Raw genomic sequence first — 25274 nt, forward strand, 5'->3', positions numbered from 1 at the left:
CAAATTCGATTTGTCAGGTAAAATATCGCAGCCGTCCATGTGGGTTCCCCTTCCAATCATTTCCGTGCAAGTATCATCCGACGGATTCCATTGCTCCGTACTTGATGACGGGTAAACTGAGACGTCTCTTTTTTGACGGACGGCCAGGATGCGTCCAATGTCACTCAGCCCATCTTATCGACGAACGAGAAGTGCGCTTCCCCTGTTTGGTGGCTTGCACGGAACACCGGAGTCAGAATCTTAGTCACGGGGAATATATATATATATATATATATATATATAGTCACCTTTGCTGGTCCTCCAATAGCATAGTTTCTTTGGCTCTTAGTTGCAATGATGTCATTGATACTGCAGCAGTCATCGATTATATCTCATATTTACGATCATGTAATCTGACCATCAATAAATTACTTGATCTCTACATGTTTCCCGTCGACGATGCAAGCCTAAGCCCAGCCCAGTCCAGCCCATGACAGTAAAAGAGGATTGGGGGGATAGAAGAGTCATTACATGCACGGCAAAGAAAAGGTCGTCGTGGGTTCGAGAAATGGCCTGCTTCGATATCGCGGCGGTCCGCGGGGCCCGCGCAGGCCGCCACCTGATCCCTCCCGCTCGCGATTTACCCAAAACGCCCCCACGGAAGCGCAATAATAACGAAAAGGACGGGGAGCGAGGAAAACAAAAGGCACGCCTTCGGTCGCCTTTTCGCTGGAGGGCACTCACTACCTTTCACCGACCCACCCTCATCCCGTACCGTCCCTTTCTTCAACTGGAGTTGTATGCGGGGCCCACCTGTGTTTCGCTACCTTCTCCATCTCCGGCTCCAACCACACGGCGGGTGCAAAACGGGTAGTTCAAAAACGAGTAGAAGTAGTTTGTCTAGTACACGGGAACCCTTTCCGGCTTCCTCATCCTGTCATCTTCCTCCCCGCCTTTCTTCCCTCCCATCTGTTCGTCGACGATTCCTCCCGTGTGGGAATTCGATTTTGCATCCCTCGTCTTCTGCTAGGGTTCCCACTTTTGTTCCATGCACGGAAAGAGAAAGCTTTTGATAAGATCTCCATGAATCGGTAGTTTATTTCGAGGAAGCTTGTTGTTAATTCTCGTTAGATATTTTGCGTCATGATCAGTCGTTTCGCTAGGTGGATTCTTTTCCCCTTGATGTGGATTTCGTACAAGCTGTCTGTGTGTCTTTTCGTTCCTTGGATAATTAGCGGGATGATGACGCAGTATTAAGCGATGCATAGTTCAACCTTGGTCTTATCAGTTTACTTTTCTTAGATTTGATGGAAGTCGAATTTGACCAAAAAAGTATCCTTTTTCAGATTCTTCAGTTTCCCAAACGTTGCTTTTGAGAAGCATGGAATCTTCTCGCTGGACATAGTAGTTTTGCCGGTGACGTTGGATTGTTCATGGAGGTCTCTTGCTTTTTCCGTATACGCTTTTAGATGTTAGGCAGCTTCCAAGATTCCAAGAAGTACTTTTTAGATCATTGCCTTTGTGAATTTTGAAAGACAGGTTGCCAGATTGAAAGAATCTATATATTTGTGAGATTCCTTAGTGGAGATTTTATTACAATAAGATAAAAAATTTCGATTGGCAATTCGTATGTAAGCAATGTTGGGAGTTAGAGCTTTAACCTTAGCTCTTTGTTGTTATCATGATTAATGAACTCAGGCTGGCAAATCTTTCTTTATAACAAAATCTATTAATTGTGACTTTTTTTTGGCTAAATTTGAGAAAATGCATTGAAAAGTTCTCTTTTTGTTTTTACTAATTTGAAACCTAGCCAAGTATAACTTAGTCACTTATAACTTTTAGGTTTTTTTTTCTTTTGGATATATGCTGACATTGATCGAGTTTTTCAGGAGTATGCTGATAACTACGACAGTGAGGACATTTCTTGTTAAGCCACAGGAACAGGAGCAGAATTTGATTTGTTTGCTTGTCCTCTGAGAGTGAGGAAGCATGAGCCATCTTTGTGATTTTTGTGGGGAGCAAAGATCTGTCATCTATTGCAGGTCCGATGCTGCTGCTTTGTGCTTGTCATGTGACCGCATTGTTCATTCTGCAAATGCACTTTCTCGACGCCATTCGCGCACTCTTTTGTGTGACAGTTGCAGCACACAACCTGCTTTTGTTAGGTGCATTGAGGAAAGTGTTTCACTCTGCCAAAATTGTGATTGGAATAAGGATGGTGGATCAGCAGTTGCCAAAGGACATAAAAGAGAGACAATAAATTGCTACATAGGCTGCCCGTCTGCAGCTGAGCTTTCGAGAATGTGGCCATTTTTTAAGGAGTTTCCTCCTATAGAGGATGCTGATTGTGAACAGGGATTGGGCTTGATGACCATCGATGAGAACAGTGTTACTAATTGTTGGGGACATCCGGAAAACAGCATTTCTGGTGCAGGCAAGCTGAATAATCCAGGAGCTTTTGATAAGTTTGATTCCTTGATTGGATCATCTTCGGGGCCTGCAATATGTTTGATGCCCTGTACTGCTGATCTGGTAGCTGGTTCAGTAGATTCAACTACACCTAAGGTGCATTTAGGTTTTAGTTCACTTTATTTAGCTTCAAATTTTAGAGCCCATCAATGGTTGCTGTCTTTTAGACAAAAATCTACTACAAATTCAATTACCAAATGCATCTCTACAATTCAAATTCCTCTTTTGCCTTAACAGACTTGATACCAAGAGTTGACTTGCATTTTATGTTCCAGATCTTTTTTTGTTGCCAGCAAAGATGTTTAGTTGCTAATTTCATTAACAAGTATCTATACAGGATAGATTAATATGTTTAGGTGTACCCTTGATTACTCTGGTACCATTAATTACAGTCTACCAAAGTATCAGGTCTTCTGGCATTTTCACATAGTGAGAACCTCAGCCATGCTGCTTTTACACCTCATTCCTCATTTTTTGTTGCCAGAAAAGATGTGTAGTTGCTTTTCTCATTAATGAGCAGCCTACACGATATATTAATAGGTTTAGGTGTTCCTCCATTCCTCTGGTATCATAAATTACAGTAGATTATAGTAAACTCATCTTCGGCTGCTGCAGAAGCTTCATTTGGGCTGAAGGATTAAAATTTGCTGAGAGAAACTGATTTGTAACTTAAATATATGATGCACTATCTGTGAGATCTAAGTACGGTCCTTATTCTTTGAGAATATGCTTAAGTGCACTTCAATGTTTAGCTTCTTATACTGATTCCAATTGCCAATAGCTTTTTGACTCATTTGCAGTTATCTTGTCCTGGGACAAATGATTCTGAATTATGCAAAGATGGTCTCTGTGATGATTTTAATTTGGATGATGTGGATTTGACTTTTCAAAACTATGAAGAACTTTTTGGTTTATCTCATAACCAAACAGGGCATCTTTTTGATGATCACGGGATAGATGTGATTTTTGATCCATGGGACACTTGTGCTGCCAATTCGAACTGCCAGGATGAATTTGTTGGAGAGGTACATATTGTCACTTTTGCTTTTGCACTTTCTGTTTTTTTAAGAGCAAACACCATCATTCTTTTATCTTTTAATTAAAATCAAACACTAGTTCAACAGACTCCACCAGCTACATACATCACCTAGTGTGCGCTCAACTTTATTTTGTTGTCATGCAGTAAGTACTTCCTGCACCATGTTCTCTTTGGATTTTTATTATGGAAGAAAAGATGGTTTCATAGAAATTCATCCCTTCATTGAGGTTATGATTCTTTGTTGTTGTTGTGGCTTGTAAAGGTTGTCAGATTTCAAGTGCTTACTTAAGAGGAAGGAATGCTTTAAACTAGTTGTGAGTTTGTGAGGAACCTGAACTAACTGCTCGATGGACATAAATGTTACAATTGATGAGTTATAGCTTGAAAAAAAAAATTATGCATGTTGTTCCATTTTTCTTTGGAATTACAAAAAAAAATATATCTTGTGTTCTACAACCATGTTAGAAGATGACATAATTTTGCTAACTAATTCATTGGTTACAAGCACACTTGTGGATTAGCAATTACATCTTGATTCAACCATTTCTTCTTCGTCTATTCTCAGTGTCTCAATGTCCTTGATAATTGCCTGATATTATCTATATGTCAATACCCTATCTGAATATCCCGATTACAATTGGTAAGAGATTTCATGCCACAATAGATTAATTCATGCAGAATTTAGTTGCCAACAATGGAAGGAACATTGTTATTTTACGCCTGCCCTGCTTGCTTCCATCACTTCCAATATGTTAGTCAAGCTCAAGAGTCATCACCTTCCTTGTATATTCATGACAACATGGTTTTGTGAAACACCTGATGAGTCTCATATTGAATTACCTGAGACAGATACGATGCTGTGCTGTGCATGGTTACTATATCCATTAAAAAAAACGATATATGCATGACAGTGAGCAGCTATCATATGATAACATAATAGATGCTTCTTTGGATTACATAATTTAAAAATGGTTTACATGGTAGTATGTATCTGTGTTTTGTTTTCCTAATTAACTGTTTAAGCAGCTTTTGCCAATTTTATCAACTGATGATTTCAAGTTGTGAACTACTTATCTATTTATGTGTCATCAAGCAGTATACTTAAGATTTGACAACATGTTTGTTCAAAATAATTGTCCCTATTATCTTTCCTAGGCATCTTCTGAGGGGCAGGTTAAGCCTTTGCCAACAACATGTAGCAATGCAGTCTCTGCTGATTCTGTGATGTCAAATCCAGGACAAAATGTGGATTCAAGTATGTTTTTTCCAGCACGACAAGCCCACTCCTGTCTATCCTTTTCCTTTTCTGGTTTGACTGGTGAAAGCAGTGCCCGGGATTATCAAGATTGTGGTGTGTCATCAATGCTTCTTATGGGTGAGCCTCCAGTGTTCCCAGCTGGACCTGAGAGTTCCATGTTGCCTACAGCCAGCAGGGATAGCGCTGTGATGCGCTATAAAGAAAAGAAGAAAACACGCAAGTAAGTTTAGACTCTGGCAAATACTAAAATGGATGTTATATCGGAAATGTAATTTCCCATCAAAGTTACTGAGCTTAATGTTTTCTTGAACTCCTTGATAACTGGGTTAGATGTACAAGTCTTGAACCTTGATAATTAAAAATGCACCCTGCTCCAGTAGCCAGATCCATGACCTTAGAATTTGCACTTCTAAAAGCCCTGAGGCCTTGCGGGGAAAATTATCACGTGAAATATTCATAACCGATGTCAAATTAATTTATAGGTTTAGCTTGTGTTGTTTTCTGTTGGCACAGTAAATATGGATTTTTTATGTTTGCATTATATGCAATTTAGTGTGTTCAACCACTGTTAGTAGGATATAAATGAACATGGTTGGCTGCCTAGCTGTGAGAGTACAACAGTGTAGTCATATATGAGAGTTATTTGTGTGGTTCATATATGTCTAATCTCTGTCAATCTGCTCAAGATCTTACAGTTGTGCAGATTGAATAGTGATGAGAAAGAGTAAGTAAATGAGATTAAAAATAATTTGCTTGATTGTGTCTGTGACAGACAGGAAATTTAGCAATTTTAATAGCATTCTCATTTAGAGAATCAATCACCCATGTCAGAGAGAAGGTGGTGAAGCCAAATAAGCTCCTTGAGGCCAAAATCGATCTCTAGGAATAATATGCAGTATGAAATTAGTAAGCATGTTGTGTTGTAAAGTTACAAAGAACTGGACTCATTTGGAATTTTGTTGATCTGAAGATCAGCAACTTGACCTATTTAATCATGAATGTATGAAAATTAATTAGATGTATATTGCTGCAAAAAAAATGTATACTTAAATAAAAAATAATTATCATGTCTTAATGAAATTATTTGAAGCTATATGTGATACCTCATTTTACAAATGAAGAATCCAATTTAAATATAATTATTATGGAGATAATTGTTAGATATGGAGTGTTATTGTGATTGCTCATAGTATTTCAATGAATATGTCTGAAAAAATTCTCAGCAACTTCTTTCTTTTCCTCTGGACAGGTTTGAGAAAAAAATAAGGTATGCTTCTCGCAAGGCTATGGCCGAAGTGAGAAGGCGGGTGAAGGGCCGGTTTGTCAAGGCTGGTGAAGCTTATGATTATGATCCACTTGCAAAGACAAGAAGCTGTTAAGAGCATTATCTTAGTATAGTATAAAAATCAGTTGTTATATATTTGGGAAAACAAAGACTGACGTTGGTCACCCTTCCCTGGTGATTAAGATGTTTATCAGCCTACTCGAAGAAATAAAAAGGAGAACAAGAAAGGCAGTCTGATTGGCGGCTGAAAATATTCCAGTTGAAAGTGCTCAGTCCATTCTAAATTGCTGAGGCACATTCTGGAACTTCCCAACAACCTGATCCTGTAAATGTTGGCCTTTACAGTGTTCGATAGTAAATATTCTACAACCTGTGTAAACGGCAGCACATATTGGTTTAATGTTTACCTGGTATCGATGCTGCTATACGTTGACTCTGATGACGAGTCTTATTCCTCTTCTTCTTCCTCCGTGTTTTTTTTTTTTTTTTTTTCTCTGATCCCACTTGAGGGTTAGCCGCCAAGCGACATGCTGCAGTGTGCTATTCCCAGCTTAGATATCTGATTCTGACATTTATACCATTCTCTATATTGTTTCATGTTAAATTTGCAGAGTATAACTCTGTTGTTGTAATCAGCAAATAGCTCTTTGTATCCATTCAAATGTGAAGGAGAATTTTGGATGTAACAAGATTCTTGGAAAAGCTGTACACTTGGTTTTCGATGTCAGTGACTATGGAAACATAATGAACTGGCTCAATTTTTTTCGCATCTGTTCACAGCAATTAGTTGATGCTGTAAAACTTTGCTTGTCCATCTCAAACACTTGACAATGTGTTTTACAGTATCGAATGATTCCTTGATACAGAAAAGGCTTCCTTCTCCTTTGTGATGCTGTTGGTGATAGTTGTCTTACATCAATATTATCACATTTTGTGTGTCTTACATCATCTTAACACACAGTGGTGATGTGTTCTCATTGGTGATAAAGTCAAAAAATAATATAAAAATCGTAACATATCTAAACCACTCCTAATATTTTTACTAACATAATGGAATATATATATATATATATATATATATATATAATAATATGTAGAACTTAAATTTAGAATAGTAAATATGAAATCACTAATTACGGAAGGATGCAGAAATGCATAAACCGAGCAAGCAAAAGTTTGGCAATCCGATCGACTTCCCTCGCAACTGTTGGAGTCATACACGACTAATTATTACAAGGCACGCAGTGCAAGCGTTAGCATTTGGATTACTCGCTTGTCTTCTTCCAAACACTGCATGTCCCACTCCCGGGATTTCGTCATCTTCTTCGTCTAAAATCAGTCCGACAAGAGATGTAAACTTCGTGATAAAGTCGGGTTAATTATATATTAATTATTTTTATAATTAATTATTTTTAATATTTATATTTTAAAAAATTATATTGACGTTCTTAAGAAAGTAAAACCTTAATATAATATAAAAATCAGTTAAAAGCATAATGATACCTTAGTATAGTATAAAAATCAATTAATATATATTTTAACATTCGTATTGATGATGACGGATGGTGTCAGTGGTAACGAACGATGATACCACTAAAAGCTATAGGTGGATATTTTGAATGAGAAAAATGACGATGAGAGATGTAAGCTTTTATGCATTTGTGTTGACACCGACATAATTATAAAACGAATCTCACCTCTCGTCATCACTCTTCTCATTCACAATAATCATTCATAATCCCCAACGACATCGATGTTCGTCATCATCAACGTTATCCATCACAATCAATTAAAATGTTAAAATTATCATTCTAATATTTCTGTTGATAAAATCGACGATGTTATGATAAATAAATTTAAATATTTTAATTATAATTACTATAGATGTCAATATAATTTTTTTAAAATATAAAGATCGAAATATTAAAAATAATTGACTATAAAGATGGGTAATATGAAAAATTACTGTCGACAGATTGGTGAACAGAGAGCACTTAAATACTTAGTGGTCATATCCTCCTCTCTCTTCTCTCATAGAAAGGTATCTTTCGTATCGTCAAACCAGCTTGGAGACCTCGAGCATCTCCGCATCGAGACAAGGCAACAGTGCATCAGTATCTTGGACGAGCATTGCAGTACCCACGAACATAAGCATCTCCATGCCCACAGGTCAACTTAAAAAGGGGCATTGGCATCCAAACCTCTACATAAATCTCATTGTCTTCTTCAAGCTGAGAAGTCGCAAGTCCTCGTGCTATTAGGAGACCTGCAAAATGTTATAGATGATTATTAGAAAGTGGTATATGCTTCCGGATAATATCAAATGTGATTGAAAAAGGTAATCCTGCACATCATAATTAGCTCAGTGAGATCAAAGATGATGTGCATGTCGAAGCTGACATCTCCTTGATTGCTAGTGTTCTTCGTTTCCACGAATTAACGAGGACCAGGAGCACACACACCTGATGATCCTTCCAACCACAACCAAAAGCATGACCATCTAACCACATCCTCCATTTATGCATGAGAGATCATGTAGATCATATCATGTTGGTCCTGGAAGAAGTCTGCAAACAAAGAGTGTTGAGTTACTTACAAATGTACAAGTACCACACCTTGAATCAGCTGTACACCAACTGGTCCTGCTAAGAAAAAGCAGAAAGAATCTATGGTAGCTGTCAATGAAATGGACTTTGACAAAATGCTGGTATCTCAAATTGACTTGTAAATTTCTCATTCATAAAATAGTTTTTCCAATGACATAATATTACAGAAACTCAGAAAGCAACCAAACACCATTTCAGCAAAATAATAACTGGTAAATTTGGTACCAGATCAGTTTTCCAGACAGACAGCTCCCAAGAACTGCTTATTATGGTCATTCCACCAGTAAAAATGAATCATAGCAGCTCTGACTCCACCATGCATTTGAAATATGAAAAGGGAAAAAGGGGAAGAATGAATGCAGCCGATTAAAAGAAATTCTGCAACCATAGTTTTGATAGTTTTCCAATACTTCCAAAAAGTAGATAGACCATAGAAAGCTTGGAACATGTAGATTTCAAAGTGCATGATCCACTAAATAATGGAACAGTAGAGAATCAGATCAGTATTGTTTAAGCATGTAGGGGTGGTCAGTCAATGCCCATGTGCTGTGGGAAGAAGAAAGGCACCTTTGGAGCTTCCATTCATTCTCCTGTTGTTGGACTGAACATGCAAACAAGCCTTTGTTGGTCTATCATTAACATAAATAATGAGAAACAACAACACAATTTTTCAGGCAAGAAGTGGAGGAATAGAACTCCAGAGTTTAAACAATTGCAGCCACATCCTCCAGACCACATATTTCTTAGTTGCCAGAAACTCCCAATTATATGTGAATGCAAGGTGTCTCAAGTCCACCAAACTTAATTAATGTCATGTGAGGTCTTGGTATTTAAACAATTAAGTGGAGCCTTGGTATGCAGTAAGATGCTCTCTCAATAATCACTTCCTTTAGCTGATGAAACTTGTATCCCAAGCATGATAAGGTAATCTCACAAGTTATTTAGTCCCATGTTCAGTGTTTTCATCCCAACCAAGTGACACAAATCTCCTAATTGTGTTTACACATTCTTTTATGTTCCGAAAAGGAAAACAAAAGGCTTAGTTTCAAGCTAACATGAATATCTTATTTTCAAATGTTTAAAAATGCTAAGATGAACTTTTTCTTACAGATCCAAATATTGCAACACTTTATCGCTCTTTAATGACACTAACTTACTGCTTGTGTAAGACTCATACAAGGAATATACAATTTTTTCATCAACCAAACGACAAAATGATCGATACATACAAAATCCACATCCTAAAGAATAACTGACCCCTAATAAAATGGAACGGCCAACAAAAGATAAATATACCACATCGGTCCAGTGACTAGAAATCTCTGATATGCTCCTGAAATGATGCTAAACAGTCCGCATAATCTTACTTATATGAAGGTATGCTCTTAATAACAACTAGCTGCTGCTGTTCTCTTTATCAGTAACCACAGATTCTCTGCCACTTTCCTCTTTATCAGCAAGAACAAACTCCACATACAAGTTCTTCAAAGCAATGACAACCGTCATAATTAGCGGACCCATTATGGCTCCCTGAAGGATGATAAACAAAAAATGCTACTTAAGATCTGCATATTAATGGGCATAGATACAAAGAATAAAAATACCAATACAAATTTAACAAAGACAATAACCAACCTGTAAATGCAAGAAAAAAGAAAGACTCCTAACAGGATTATTGGCAAAGAGAACTCAGTGACGAAGTTCAAAAGAATGAAATCGTATGATTGTATATTGTGCCCTTGCAAGAAGTAGCAAGATATACAAAGTGAATCTGTGTTATATTTGTTAAAATCTAAATTCTAGCAAGAAAATATTGTAAGGATTTGTTGCATGATCTCAATACTCTTCTTAAGTTATTGCCTTGCTTTTGTTCGAAAATAAGATTGTTCTCTTTGCAGAGATTTTGTTCCTCTGAACATGCTCATATTTAAATTTTAGCAGCACATGACGTCATAAGATTTTTTTTCCAAGAAGAAGTTTTAGTAAGCCAGCAATGTGTTTGCTGTACCATGTCCGGCATTGAGGTATGAACGGATTCAATAATCAGAATCTCATGACAGACATCTCTTTTCCTCAGAAAACATCCAAAACCTCAAGATTATTATCATGTAATTGTGGCAGAGATGCAAAGCGAACAAGGCAACCAATAGGGACATCATATGATGGAATAGTACCTCCAAAGCATTAGGGAACAATGTCATGCCACCAATGATGCTAAGGCCAGTTAGATATGCATTATGCCCAGGTATATCCTCCTGAAGCACTGTAGTACCATAATCCATCATCATAAGGTGGATCGCCGTGACCACAACCGCCCATACAAATTTGCCTTCCATGAACAACTGAACCGCAGCAGGGATCGTTGACAGCCAAAGTGGAAGTATAGGCACCAACGAGCTAATAAAAGCAAGGAGAGTCGAGGTATACACGAAATGAACAGAGCAGAACCTGAATAGCAGCCATGTCAGACAACCTTGGAAGATTGCAATCTTCGCTGTGGCCAAGAACACACTGCTGATGGCATGGTTGATAACCTCGACACAACGTACTCTTGCCCATTTTGACATGGGCAGCATATCCATGACCTGCTCTGTCACCCCGCCTGACTCCGAGGTGATGAGATAATACAACACCCACAGGAAAACCGTCAACTGGGAAACAAAATTCAATACTTCGGCTGCACCCGAGGCCAACTTCAAGGCAATGGATACCATTAAACTAGCACTGCCACCGATGACCGAAGTACTACTCGAAAGAACCCGCTTTGAGATTTCCATCCCTCGGAAAGCAAGCCCTTTCGCTGTCACCACCAGATCCTCTCTGGTGATCAGCAATTCCCTGAAGAACGAGTCCAATTCCTTGTAGATCTCTGCCCAATCGTGATTCTTGAAGTGGATGCTCAAAGATTGGAGCTTTACGCTGTAAGGATGCTGTGCCGAGGCCATCAAAGAGGTGGAAGCGCCTCCCGAGGGGTTCCTGGATCGGCTGATCAAGAATTGCCGGAAACCATTGGCAAAATCTGTAAGATTGTATTCGACCGCCAAGCTATCGATCTGCTGCCAGACAGTATCGTAGAGGTTGGCCGAGTATTGATCCACCAGGCCGGGGATATCGTTGTCGTCCAACCACTTCTTGAATCCGATCCTCTCGGCGTAATTGCTCTTCTGGACGTGGGATTTCAGCGATATCACCGCATCCTTCCCTTCCACTCCGATCTTGTAGGAGAAGAAGATGCCTCCGGCCAAGGCCCCGATAATCATCCAGACGATTAAGCTGACGGCGATTATGGTATTCAGGTGCTTGAGGATGCGTTTGGTGAAGAATCCGCCACCGCCCCGCTCGGAGGGGCGTGTGGAGGACCGACCGCGAACGAAGCTGGCATTTTTTACGGCGGAGGTCGCGGTGGGGCTGGCCAGGAGGAGACCGAGGGCGAATAGTGCGACGGTGGCAGCGGGGCCGAGCTGCTCGTGAGAGATGATGAAGACCCAGAAGGAGACGAGCCAGCGGATGAGGCGGGAAAAGCCGACCTTGCGGGAGGGCCGGAGCTTTCGGCGGAGGATGGCGGTGCGGAGGTCGGCGAGGGTGTCGGCGGAGGCGCGGACGAGGGCAGCGGGGACGGCAAGGAAGGCGGGGGCGAGGCCCAGGTGGAGAGGCGGGGACCAGAAGTCGACGAGGGCGCGCTGGAGCTCGTGGAGGGGGATGGAGCAGAGGAGCGCCCACTGGAGGGGTCGGACGAAGTCGTGGAGGAGGCGGTAGAGGCCGTAAAGGAGGAGGAGGGTGAGGGCGAGGCCGGCGTGCGCCATGGCGATGTAGAGAGCGAGGCGGGCGGCGTCGTGGGAGGACTCGACTGAGGCCGCCTCGGGGGACGGAGGCGGCGGTGCCTCCTGGCGGCGACGGGGATGAGGTGGTGAAGATGGGCGGGAGGGGGGGAGCGAGTCCGGCGGGCGGCGGAGGGAGGCGGCGCGGAACATCTCGGACCAGGGGACGTTCGGGTTACGGTTGGACGCGTAGGGGACGAGCTCCATCAATGGCGACGGCCTCAGCCTCAAGCGAGTCTCCTCTCTCTCTCTCTCTGCCCTTCTCCCACCTGTCCTTCTTAAGCAAGGAAACCGAGGGAAAGGGGGAAGGACAAGACTAATAATGGCTGGCTTGTTATAGAAGTAAATATAAGAGATTATTTTTAATGACATATTAGCGCAAATTGATTTATTATTATTATTATTATTATTATATATATATATTTTGTGGGAGGATAGCAGGAAGAGATGGATTACAGGGGGAGGGCATGGCCGTGAGTGGCAGTACATGTAATACATAAAAATTAGGGGAGCAGGTGATCCTTGTAAGGACAAAGGCACACTAGTGTAACTTGACTTACTTTTTAGTTTGGATTAGGTACCAATACCACTTTTTAATGGCTTGATCTTGTAATATTAGTAGATCTTTAGCTTAGTTCGCTAACGACAAAAAATAAGGCAGGTCCATTCCAATAGGCTATCGATGCTGACCCAAAGCTTATCTCGGTCCACAACAATTATTATGAGATGAGATGTGGAGGAAGAGCATCGCCTCATTTTTTAATGACGGAGAGAGCACACCTTCCAATTATAAGCTACAGTTGAAGTTATTTTTTTTGAGATAATCGAAGTTGAAATATTTAATTTTAATTCTTCTTATATAGTTAATTTCATCGATAAAAAAATTCAAAAGTAAATAAAAAAATATAATTTAAATTACTAATTTTATAAAAACATTTTATCTTAATCAATTTTTTCTTCTTCTCCTCTTTCAAATTTGCTCATTCCTCACCGTCTCCCGCATCTAATTGTCCATCGCACTCGCCGCGTGCCTACCTAAAATAGAGAAATCTAATGAAGGAAGTTTTGAGTTTTACAAGAACATCAATGAGAATATTTTGATCTTTAAGCCTTACCTTAAAGAAAAGGTAGCAATATGTATCCAAGTCCCACTAACTTCATGATCTTTGGAAGCTGCAAGCACGTAACATTTTTGTCTCTATTTGATTGAATAAAAAAGGACGAGTTAATAGCACCGACGACGATGGAAGATAGATAGCTACACTGCAAGGAGTGCACTGTGGACGTGTTCTCAATCGAATCCCACTGTCATTGCAATGCCATCAGTTGGAGCATTTAGGAGACGATGACACAACTTAAAAAATGTTGAGACATACCTTTTTTTTTCGGGTCAGCCGAGAGTTCATCTGCGACGAGTAAAAGAGAAAATCGATTAGGACTAGAAGTTAATATAAAATTAATACTTTAAAAGATAATAAAATTATATTTTTATCATTTTCCTTTTCTTGGAGAATGAATCAGGAAAGTCACTCTACATGATCTTAGCAGATGGTTTCGTGATTGCAAACATCAGTCAATCAAATGTGGGGGCCATCGGCTTTAACATAAGAAAAACCTAGAATCCAACATTAACCATAACTTGGTTCTCGGTAAAAGGTAGAGGTCGGTGAAACAATAACCTACATCAGACCGCACTAACAACAGAAGCTTAGGAACTAAACTTGACAAGTCCGAGATGCCAACAATCAAATTTCATTTCAATCTCCCATTACATGAACATCTAAAGAACTAGCAAGAAATCAAATGCTGGATAGAAACTGATATTAAAGCATTCTACACACCAAGGTATGTGGTCTACAAGTCTAGAATAACCAAAAAAAGAGCAAGAAAACACAAACCATAGAGCATCTAATTTGTGTTCTATGTATTACATGGCTCTCACAACAGTCAAACAAGCAAACTAGCAAACCTTTGATCCGGAATAATCTCCTATCGGTGACCTTGGAAAGATTACAGATCAAGAACTATGCATCTGGTGTACTAATGCAAGCTGTCGTGAAAAGCATACTGAGGAGAAACTGCCAGCACCACTGCCATAGCTTCCCCGACTATGATACATTCCACCAGATTCGGCACCTGGGCTAGAATCATCATATGCACCACCATAGAAAGCATCATAACGACCAAAGGTATTATCACCGTGACCATAGCCACCGAAGCCACTCGGCCCATATCCACCATCAAGCCCTCCCCCATAAGATCCAAGCCGACTTGAATGACCAAGGGAAGATTCCCTTAGGTTGCCACACCTAATCCTCGATCAAAACCACCATATCCTCCACCGAATTCACCAGCACCAACACCATAGCCACCAAACCTACCACCAAAACCTCCAGGAATCCTATAGGGACTAGGGCCATATCCGCCACCTCCAAAACCACTATAAGCGTTGCCAAGACCACCAAAGCTATCACTAAACGACCGTGGCCTAGGTTCACTACCATATGAAGCCGGCTAGTTTGAGACTTTCTTTGGTTCAGCTGTCTTGATCTCCACCTACAACAATGCAACAGCATTAACCTAATTCCTGTTACATGCAAAAGTCAACAGCCTTGGTCAGGAATATCTATGAACCCAAAATCAACCTACAATGCGACATGGTTATCGAATATCAGTGTGGCAAAAATAAGCATGTTAACTGCTTGTTTATCTTCATAATTCCAAAACACAAAATGGAATAGTGCAAAATGCACATAGGGCAAACCTGGATCAATTTTAATGAGATCATTTTTCAACAACTGTATAAAACTCACTTTAGAACCAGCTAGATCAATCATATTTCCCTCAGATAACAAATCATCTACAACTTCTTCCGAATCAAATATGATAAAGCCAAAGCCACATGCTCTGTTGGTTGAATGGTCACGTATAATCCGGTGATTCGCAACTTTTCCATACTTTGAGAAGAAATTCTTGAACTCATCTGCTCAGTTTGTGATATAACAGGAAAAGAAGCGAGGACATTAATCTTCAAATTTTTTTTTAAAAAAAAAGGTACTTACTTTGACCCATCTGATCAGGTCATAGTGCTTCAAAAACAGGCAAATTTTCCCAAGAATCCTTCTGCATATTAATATTTATATATTCCTCTGAAGTTGAGAAACTTCATGAATGTTCCAACTCAAAATTTTGCATTGGGCATGTGGAAAAATTGGGTATCTATAATATAAAATTTTGTTGTCTTTTAAAAGGGAATTCATGTTATATAAAACTGTAGAGGGACAGACATGAAATTCACTTTTTTTTAAAGTATACATAGAAAATTGCTCCTAAAACATAGCAAGAAACTACAAAAAATTAGACAGCATATTTCATATTAAGCCTTAACAACTGAAAAGCATTACCTTCTGTAAGAGTTGACCGAATCCCACCAACAAATATTTTCTTGGTTTTAAAATCTTCAGACTGAAGAGAGCCCCGTGGTATAGTTTTTTTGGTTTCAACTTTCAACCTACAGATAGAAACTCATAAGGTGGCAAGTATCAAGAACTTGAAAACATGAGACGAATGACATTTGGTGGCAAGATCAACAACTTAAAATAAAGAACAAACGGCATTTTGAGAACCTAAACAAGAACCTTTAGGAGTAAAACAATTAGGGTCAATGATCCCAACAATTCAAGATCATGATATGGATCTGTTCCTGCCATTGTGCACAGTTGAAGGCAATGTCATTACATAATTATCATTTCTAAGAAGTGCTAATTCATCTTCCTATAGCCATAATAGCACCTCTAGTGTGAATTAGCATGTGTTTCTGGTTCATAGATAAGGTATCTTTAAACATACCATAGATGCAGCAATTTCTTATTCTTTTTTTTTTTAGTCCACAGATAGAAAAATTAAATAAGTTAGCTTAAGTCATAAAAAGTTAAATTAAACCAATGACAAACAATAAGAAAAAAAATTTTAAAAAGGGAATACTAGAAAGATTGAGAAATAAAAGCATATTCCTTTAAAAGAAAAGAACGAGGACAATTAACAAAGTAGGCAAGGCATATCAGTAAAAGAATAAGATAGACATTCATTCGTTATAAAACATCTCAACCTTCAGAAGTGAACTTAATGATACTGTATCTAGTGGCCACAAACTGTAACTGAAATATGGATAGGACGAATTTATGATATGTATCAAATCTCTATGCAACCATCTTAAAAGTGTAACCTTAAGATATATTTTAAATATTGAAATCTTAAAATATACACTTAAAAATTGACTATATGACAACATATAAAAATAATTTTCTATTATTTTTAATTCCTTCACAAATGAGAATTACAATCGAATATTGAAGGCTTGAGATAAATGTTTACAGTTCATCAAACTGCCACCAGATGGCTCGACTAAATGTAACTTCATTTGTTTTAAATAATTGAATATATCAATTAGTGGATAACTTGTGCAAAAGAGTCAAATAGTTACAAGTCAAAAATTGTAACTAAAATGCTGTGACAAATTGACGGCATAGTACCACTTATTTCAAAAGATGATTGTTGACAAAACAAAATAATTACACACACACTCTTAAACAAAACCCCTTTCTGCTCGTTTGTCCATTTGATTTCTTGACCAATCTAGAATATCTAGTGAGTGTCTCCCCTCTTTAAGACTCAATGACTGCTTACCTTGATATTTTTATTTTATTTTGTAGGATGCTGGTGACTCATATCTCACATTCTTCCTCTTAATATCCAGAGTATTAAACCATTCAAAATGTTCCAGAGAGTACTCTATCACATGCCCTACCCATGAGTGATCAACAACTGTAACCTTTTTATCTCTTTTGCATTTGAGACCCATGTCATAACATATTCCCATATCCATTCATAATCATATAGATCTTCGTTGCTTGCTCTTATAAATCCGTAAACATTATAACTAACAAATGGAACTAATTTTTAATATTATCAAACAACTCTATTTCTCTTGTTTTATAAGTTCTGTAAATTATATGTCATGTATGAAATGGAACATATTCAATTTACATACTAAGATCAATCATAATGCTCCTTATTTTGCCACTATTTCAATGCATGCATGAAAATATGCAAGGGTTTCAAACTACGAAATCCAAAATGCCTATGGAATACAATCCCTAAAAAAAACATGCTAATAGTTATTTGACTAATAACTCGATCAATAGATAACTGATTCTTTGAAGCTTGCAAGACACTTTTTCCCATTGATAAAATGTGTGTCCTCAATTACGTTGTCAACAACTGAACGATTAGCAAAAGTGACAAAACCAAAACCCCTCAGTCAAGATGTGTTCTTATCCATCATTATTACAGCATCTATTATATCTCCATACTTGCCAAAATGGTTCGTAAATGTAGCTGGAAAAAACTGACTTAGAAATACAGAATGCATGTGATGAATAGTCAATTTTCACAACCACATGAAATACAACCAATAATAAAAAATGTGAGTACATGCAGCCAACAATAATACCTAGGATTAGTATCAACCAGTATAGATCCCTGGTATTGGTTAACAACATATCTATATTAAGGCGTATTTCTTGAAAGATGAAACAGTAAAAGCAAGAAGTGTCGGAAAAAAAAAAACAAATCCAACAGGTTTCTTTTACTGTTAATAAATGTAGCTCGATTGACACGGTTTCTGATGAACTATCACAACAAAAGAATGGTCGCTCCCAGCTAAACCGGGATATGTAAAAAAAACTGCATGCTATGATTGCAAGTTTAATGCCTCAGAGAAAAGACAATACACGTGCTGCAGTGGTATTTTATGATGCAACAATAATCATGTAATCAATGCTGGGCACACCACAGGTGCCAAGAAGAAATTGATATATCAATATAATATATCCACTTCTGGAGAATGATTCAACCTCCAAAAGGAACTCCACCAGGTTAATTAATCAGGAACAATCAGATTGGAAGAGTCTGACGTCAAACACAAAGGATTACAGTAATAGTTTCCTATCAAACGAGAATCAAGGAAAAACAAAGTAAGAGGAAATAATGAACCAGATGAAAGGAAAGCCTAAAACATACCAAAATCGATGAACGAATCTGTTGAGCTTCGTAGTCTTTCGCGACTTCGTGGCCAGAGAATCCATCTAAAATAGCGAAAGGAAAAAATAACTCACATTAAAACTGCATCAGGAGCCAAATCCCTAACACAATCGCAAATTCTACATCCAGGCGAACCACTAGAGCTCAACAAAGAGAAGCAAAGGCTCTACAAGATAAGTCAGGATCTGAAGCAGGTCGTAGACTTCCCATAGATAGTATCCCGGTGCAATCCACCAACAAAAATCTTCATGCGGCATAAAAGGTACAGATTCAGCGAGGAAGAAAAAGCTATGGTAAGGCCCTCGAACGAGGACCGACCGCAACAATGAATGAAGATCTCACCCAGCACTGGCGCCGTCGTTCTCCCTGGGCCTCGTCCAGTCGTTCCTCGCCATGGATCCCATGGCCGCCCCTCTCCTCTGCCGAGGGATTCCTTTTCCTCTCTTTTGTCGGTGAAGGTTCCAAAGGCGGAAGAGAACCGACCCAGGCAGCCACCGTATCACGTGACATGCCTCGCGCTCATCCGGCGAATAACATGGACCGTTGATCTTTCTCGTCGAACGGACGTGATGACGATGGAGAGAGGCCTTCCCTTTCTTCAGCGGAGATCTCAACTGTCTTGGCGGAGGCAGGGAGAACTTCCACTTATGCGTATCGCTAATTACGTATTACCCCCGTAATTAATTATCTTTTTTTTTATATTTTATATATATTTTTAAAATATTTTATATTAAAATATTTATATTTATTTAAATAAAATATTTAATTTTTTTTCTCACGTCATCAAAACTTTATTAATGGAAAGTCATGTGAAAAAAATGATATTAAAATAAAATTAAAAAAATATAAGTTATTTCGATTAATTCTTATTACATGTACTTATGTTCTTGGCCAACAATTATCCTCTTCTACTTCTTGGGAAGAGAAAACAAGGTTTTGAACCTCACAGAAGTACTCCTTGTGAGCGCATCGCGTGAAATCAAGTTATTATCTTGAGTGTTGCGAGCTTCATGACTAGACACTTCAATTTAAATATGCTCAAGTCATCTTTTATTGGGGTAGCAGTGTCATGTAATAGTAACAGTAACCATAACTACAACAGCACGGTGGGTACCAATTTGATGTCGATATAGCCTCATTCACGTCCTCCAAGCCAGCCCCCCAACTCACATGCTCTAAATCTTTGGTGTCAATCCCCTCTATTTGTCACAGTAGTTATTATTGCAATTGGTAGAGTTTACACCAATGGTCAATCGTTGATCCCCGACTCCCATGGATGTAGGCAATTTCAATGAGCTATCCTCCATCGTGACCAACAGCTTTCACAACAATGGGGCCCTTATCGTTGGCTATGAGATCGAGTGTGGTGGCACGCCCGGGAGCCACCAGCCATAGTAGGAAACGCTCATGCTACTCAAAATAAGTTCTAAGATGGACGTCGCCTTTTGAGACACCAGAGAAGACCCTTAAATGTGGCATCTTTCTTAGAGCGAATCTTGAGCAATGTGAACATCTCTTGCTGCTGCCAGTGGCTCCTGGGTGTGCCACCACGCTTGACCTCATGGTTGACAATGAGGTCCTCATCGGCGTGAAAGACCCTAGCCATAACGGAGGACAACTCAACGAAATTGGTTGCATTCGTGGGTATTAATGACCAATGATTAATAGGCATCAATGAAGACTCCACCAACTACAATGATAGCTATTGTGGTGGATGGAGGGGGCCGACGCGGGAGATTTGGAGCATGTGAGTTAAGGAGTTAGCCTCGAAGGATGCAAATGGGGCTATATCAATAATGAATTGGGACCTATCCTGCTACTACAACTGCGACGATGATTGTTGCTGTTACTATGGTTGCTGGTACTACTGCATGGTGCTGCTAACTCAATGGAAGACGACCGAAGCATCTCCATATTGAAGTATTCCGTCATAAAACTCGCAACACTCAAGACAAAGCTCACAGAGGAGGACAACGACATAGACGATGACTTGATTTCGAATGATGTGCTCATGAGGAGCACTTTTTCAACGTTCTCTTGTGCTCCCTTCCTAAGAAGCCGAAAAGGAAAATTGCTTGTCATGATAGAAGTACAAACGGAAGGAATTAATCAAAATAACTTATGAAATTATCTTTTTTTTTATATTTTAATAATATTTTTATCAACAGAGTTGATGACATGAGGATAAACAAAGATAAATATTTTACTTTTGTAAGTATCGAGATCTCGATATAACTTTAAAAAATATAAAAAACAATATATTAAAAATAAAAAATTAATAAAAAATAATACGTAATTAACCTCGAGTGACCCAGCTGGAGCCCACAAAATAGTATCAGTCTGTAAGAAAAAAAAATGGCGTCCCTTCCATTAACCGGCACAGCTGATCGTCACGAAGAGAAAACCGATGGTCGGAGATCCCCGTTGAGGTAGCGACATCCTCCCGTGATCCAGACCATCTATCGTGTGAAGGAACGAATCTCAAAGATGGCTAATGTGTTGATGGATGGCCCTCGTGCGAGCGTGGCCAACATGACGTCATCGGGCCATGTACATATTGGCTAAAAGAAGAAGCCCATTCCAAGAAGCCCATATGAAGCAATATAAGATGGAAGTGAGTCGGCAGTCCAAAGTTCCGGGGATTTCCGTGGATAGATGCTGCGGTCGATACTACGGGCGGGGCGACCGATCCGGGCGGCCGCCGGCGATGGGCCGGGTGAACTGCTGAGGGCGCGAATCGGAGAGCGGGAGCGCTGGCGGCGGGGGCGGCGGGACCCGGCCAAGGACGAGTTCTTCGTGCCGGTGCGGGAGTCCGCCAAGTGGCTCGACACACTTACCTGGCCCATGGCCCTTACTGCCATCGCCGTCGCCCTCTTCGCCAAGGTTCTCATGATGGTGCGTCTCAAAATCTATTGCCTTTAGGCGATGCTCTATGCGAAACCCCACTTTTCCTCTTGTTCCCTCTCTTGGGATTGTTCGTCTTGAAGCCCTAATTTTTATTGGGTTATCCATATCCTTGATTTATTATTATTTTTTCCGGAGTTAATGTGCTGCGGGTTAGACCTCACGTATCAGGAGATAAACTCCAGAGAAAACTGGAAGTAAGTGTGGATGCCATATTATCCTGGTGAAAGCTCACAGTATTTGTTTTGCTACATCAGGTTTACTAGATATATTGTGCCAAATTATTGAGTTCTCTGACATCGTCGTTGTCCGGCATTGCATGATAGTTTAGACTTAAGAAGCCATTTTCGGAATCACGAATTTTTATAAACCCTGCATTCTAAAGGTTTTAGAATAACGACTTTAATTATTATTTATTGATAACTATTCTTTCTTTCTTTTCTTTTATTTTCAAGTTTAAACTTTATGTGAATTAATTTCTTCTCTCCAAAGCTTCATGAATCATTGCTCTCCTAGAAGTCCGGTGAGGTGGTTCCTACATGTTAAGTTTCAAGTCCGATAGTGCATGATAAGGAATTTGTTTGCTCTGTTTCTATCAGGGATTAGGATCTAGAGGGCTTTGGCATTGAACTGAGATTATTCAATTTGGAAGATGATATGGACTTTATTCAGATTTACAGTATAGAATGAACAACTTATAAAATTAAAATTATATTTGAAGGCACTTGTCACCTGACATACAACGTAATGACTAGATTTGTTGATAGAAACAATGCTTACTTAAAACCCTTGGCTTTTCTGGGACTTCAGGTATATGGGTCTTGACTTGTCAATAAATTTTTATTCCTTAATAGTTAGACTAAATGTCTAGGTTGATCAATTTCGTACTTTGGTATATGAAATTATCATGAATAAAAAGACAAAGGACTTCATGCCATGCTTGATGCAGCACATAAAATCAATCAGTTTCAAGTCTATTACAGATGGCATCAGGGAACTCCGTGAATTGATCATTTTTTCAAATGCATGACAACCACTGTAGAGGAAATGCCTAGTGCAACTGAAACTTATTTTTGTATTTCTTTGCAACTCAGTTTGGAAAGTGTGATGGAATTTCATCTTGATTGAGGTGATAAACCAAGGGCATAATAGAAGAATCTGCAAGAGCACTTGGAACATGACTGAGAAACGGTAACAGTAATCAAAGTCCTAAAATGGTCTTATGTAATCCCTTTTCGTGGCTCTCAAGTTGTTGTTTGGCAACTATTGCATTGGTTTAGCTATTTGTTTGCTTATTTTATTTAATTTGAAATTTACATGATATTTATTTTGGTAATCAATCATCAGTGCATTGACGAATAAATTACTTATCAACTTTTAGGCGTTCTCCCGTAAATCTTATTAAAATTGATCCTTAGTAAAGACTTTTGGTTGTGAGCTTTTAGTAACCTAACCAATATGTCAGTATTAGCTGAGATAAATGTATAGTTTGAAACCATCATCCCACATTTTCTGATATATTCTTTTGTAAGTACTTGTTTGGCTTCCATCGTATATGGATGTATGTTGCTCATAAGGGTGACAAGAAACTGGTCGCATGAAAACAGTCTATGAACCTTCGTGGAGTTAAAGTTTGTCTTTTGAAGAAAAAGAATGACCTTGGAATTGGTTTTATCAGACATACCATGTTCGGTCTAAAAAATTGCCTATCTAATATTCACTGGGTGTAATATTTGTTCAGTTGACCTACCAATTTGTTGTGTAGTGCCCTTGTTATTCTAGTAATTGTTTGATTTTTTTATTCAAGCTTGTAGTTAATCATTGGCACTTAATATATAGCAATCATTTGGACATTTTTTTATCAATCTTGTAGTCCTTTGGCACTCAACATATAATAGATGCTATTGGCAGATATATATTCTTTGTTGTTTGGTTTTGCTTTGTATGTTATAAGAAAAAACTTAAATGTAAATCTGCATTGGTTGTGTTCGCAGATTGATGAATCTAAGGCCGAAGAGAGAATGGAGCGCAAAATACAAAAAAGCCCTAAGGGTCAAGGAACTGTTAGAATGCTTTCTCGCGAAGAGTGGGATGCAATCCAGGAATTACGGCCAAGAACTCCTTTTGAGTCTAGGTTTGCTCGTCCAAATGCACGCATTAGAACTGGAGAGCCAGTAAAGTTGGTATGATTTTCATGTTGGATTAAATTTGAATCTCCAAAGGGTTATTAGTGACATATGAGTGAATTTATTTCTTATTATTTTTGTTAGAAACCTAGAAGCCATGCTAGTCATGATTAGCTTTTCACACCATCATCCAAATGGGAGCTGAAGAATTTTTAGTATACTAATTAATTACTCAACGCAAATCTGAAAGGCTCTTCTAATCCATTCTTCTCAAGACTCTCAAACATTCAAAACCTCATGAGTGTCTGCTCATAATGATCTTTTTGGCATTGTATGAGATTGATCATCTTGTTTGTTTCCTGAGGAATGACTATTGAACCTACATTCTTGCCATTTGACTGCAGGAGGATGTTAAAGATTGGACCATCGATGTGTTCAGAGATGCTTTTACAAGAGCAGAAGAAAGTGTCAAGCGAAAGAAAACCGATAGCTAGCTTCATAGCGCACACTGGCTCATTCCTAGGAGAATATGCAGAAATGAAAGTTACTAAGCGGTTGTATGGTTCATCACTGGATCAACTCCTCCTGGTCCATGTCAGATATGAGAAGTTGAAGAAACCCATCTGAGGATGCATAATAAAATTATCTGGAATTCCTTATTGTCCGGCTTGAAGTAGTTGATGTTCTTTTCCCACAAATGCAGTTGATTGTATTGGCAGGACATCTTCTAATCGAATTATGCATATATATATATATATATATATATATATATGACTACTGAATGGTGTCAAGCAATTGGTTGTCATTTTTTTGAAGTGCCTGCTTGGCTTTTTTGAGAAAAGACAAAGTTCAATTACAATTGCAATGGGCTTTGGATATTAGAAATTGATGACTTACACAGGTGTATTGCTTATCGTGGTGTTTGGTGACAGTTCAGTTTTGGAAATTCTGTATCTATCAATTGGAAAGTTCTGCATTATTTCAGTCCATGTAGTTTAGATATGACGACACAGTGGAAATAACTTGGAAGAGATGTTTCTAGGAGCATATTTTGCATGGGGGGTGGTGAACTATGAGCTTGACTTCTACTGGTTATGAGATTGATCCAGAAAGCTTTCAACCATGAAATTGAAGTATCTCTGTGGTGTTCTAACAAAATTAGTTGTAGGAGTATCTCCTTTTTATATTCTTTAATAGTTTTTGAAGGATATTTCGTATTTGTCATAGCTTAACTCTCCCTAACAATACCACGGGAGATAAATTGGTTCATAGTTCATAGAGTAAATTAATTCATTGATTTTGCTTTGTTGTCATTATGCTATAAAGCGATTTAATCTCCAAAGTGAATTTTCTTTAAATTCACTTCTTTTTTTCTTTTTACCTCATATCTATGCGTAGTAGTTAGTCACATTTTCCGTGGATCAAATTAATGTATTTTAAGTGCTTGTCACATTTAATTAGCATATGGTTGATCTTTCTCTTCATTTATTTATTAGGTCAAACGAGTCGTGAGGGCTATTCAGGTAATATCAGCCAAGAGAAGGGGGCAATTGCGTACGTTTGACAAGGCTTCGTCAACGCCTCTCCGGTAATATTGTGGAAGTAAAGGGGGCGATTTGCAAAAACAGCCAAGTCAAATTCGAAATATCACACGTGTCGCCAGGAAAGTTGATGATCTCCTGTATGCT

General features: G+C 38.8%; 4 protein-coding genes across 15 annotated transcripts; 2 read left to right on the forward strand and 2 right to left on the reverse strand.

The window, feature by feature from the left end:
- Positions 1-763: 763 nt before the first annotated feature.
- Positions 764-6752, forward strand: LOC135622987 (zinc finger protein CONSTANS-LIKE 9-like). 4 transcript variants are annotated; one of them, XM_065125415.1, is made up of 6 exons: positions 764-1070; positions 1326-1418; positions 1869-2544; positions 3249-3473; positions 4643-4965; positions 5995-6752. In XM_065125415.1, the coding sequence occupies exons 3-6, from the start codon at positions 1969-1971 to the stop codon at positions 6122-6124; spliced, it is 1254 nt and encodes a 417-aa protein (XP_064981487.1). In that variant the 5' UTR covers positions 764-1070; positions 1326-1418; positions 1869-1968; the 3' UTR covers positions 6125-6752. The 4 variants fall into 4 exon arrangements, with proteins under 4 accessions (XP_064981487.1, XP_064981483.1, XP_064981486.1 ...); XM_065125411.1 differs by lacking the exon at positions 1326-1418; XM_065125414.1 differs by lacking the exon at positions 764-1070 and having other exon boundaries at positions 1078-1418.
- A 1201-nt stretch (positions 6753-7953) lies between these two features.
- Positions 7954-12760, reverse strand: LOC135622988 (uncharacterized). Of its 5 annotated transcripts, none has more exons than XR_010491220.1 (4): positions 10811-12760; positions 9933-10166; positions 8493-8597; positions 7954-8296 (listed from the first exon to the last, which is right to left on the reverse strand). XR_010491220.1 is itself a non-coding variant. In XM_065125416.1 (2 exons), exons 1-2 carry the CDS (start codon positions 12659-12661, stop codon positions 10032-10034), a joined length of 1986 nt encoding a protein of 661 aa, XP_064981488.1. In that variant the 5' UTR covers positions 12662-12760; the 3' UTR covers positions 9676-10031. The 5 variants fall into 5 exon arrangements, 1 of the variants encoding a protein (XP_064981488.1); XR_010491219.1 differs by having other exon boundaries at positions 8381-8597; XR_010491217.1 differs by having other exon boundaries at positions 7954-8597.
- Positions 12552-19153, reverse strand: LOC135622989 (uncharacterized). Of its 5 annotated transcripts, XR_010491221.1 has the most exons (6): positions 18899-19153; positions 18536-18600; positions 15859-15965; positions 13831-13860; positions 13570-13759; positions 12552-13489 (listed from the first exon to the last, which is right to left on the reverse strand). XR_010491221.1 is itself a non-coding variant. In XM_065125419.1 (5 exons), the coding sequence occupies exons 1-5, from the start codon at positions 19064-19066 to the stop codon at positions 15030-15032; spliced, it is 522 nt and encodes a 173-aa protein (XP_064981491.1). In that variant the 5' UTR covers positions 19067-19153; the 3' UTR covers positions 14061-15029. The 5 variants fall into 5 exon arrangements, 4 of the variants coding, with proteins under 4 accessions (XP_064981491.1, XP_064981492.1, XP_064981489.1 ...); XM_065125419.1 differs by lacking the exons at positions 12552-13489; positions 13570-13759; positions 13831-13860 and adding exons at positions 14061-15041; positions 15268-15437; XM_065125420.1 differs by lacking the exons at positions 12552-13489; positions 13570-13759; positions 13831-13860 and adding an exon at positions 14064-15010.
- A 2022-nt stretch (positions 19154-21175) lies between these two features.
- Positions 21176-24391, forward strand: LOC135623154 (uncharacterized). Its single transcript, XM_065125762.1, has 3 exons — positions 21176-21451; positions 23455-23643; positions 23991-24391. The coding sequence occupies exons 1-3, from the start codon at positions 21212-21214 to the stop codon at positions 24078-24080; spliced, it is 519 nt and encodes a 172-aa protein (XP_064981834.1). The 5' UTR covers positions 21176-21211; the 3' UTR covers positions 24081-24391.
- Positions 24392-25274: the final 883 nt, after the last annotated feature.

This window comes from Musa acuminata, chromosome BXJ2-9, assembly GCF_036884655.1.
Source record: "Musa acuminata AAA Group cultivar baxijiao chromosome BXJ2-9, Cavendish_Baxijiao_AAA, whole genome shotgun sequence".
NCBI lineage: Eukaryota > Viridiplantae > Streptophyta > Magnoliopsida > Zingiberales > Musaceae > Musa > Musa acuminata.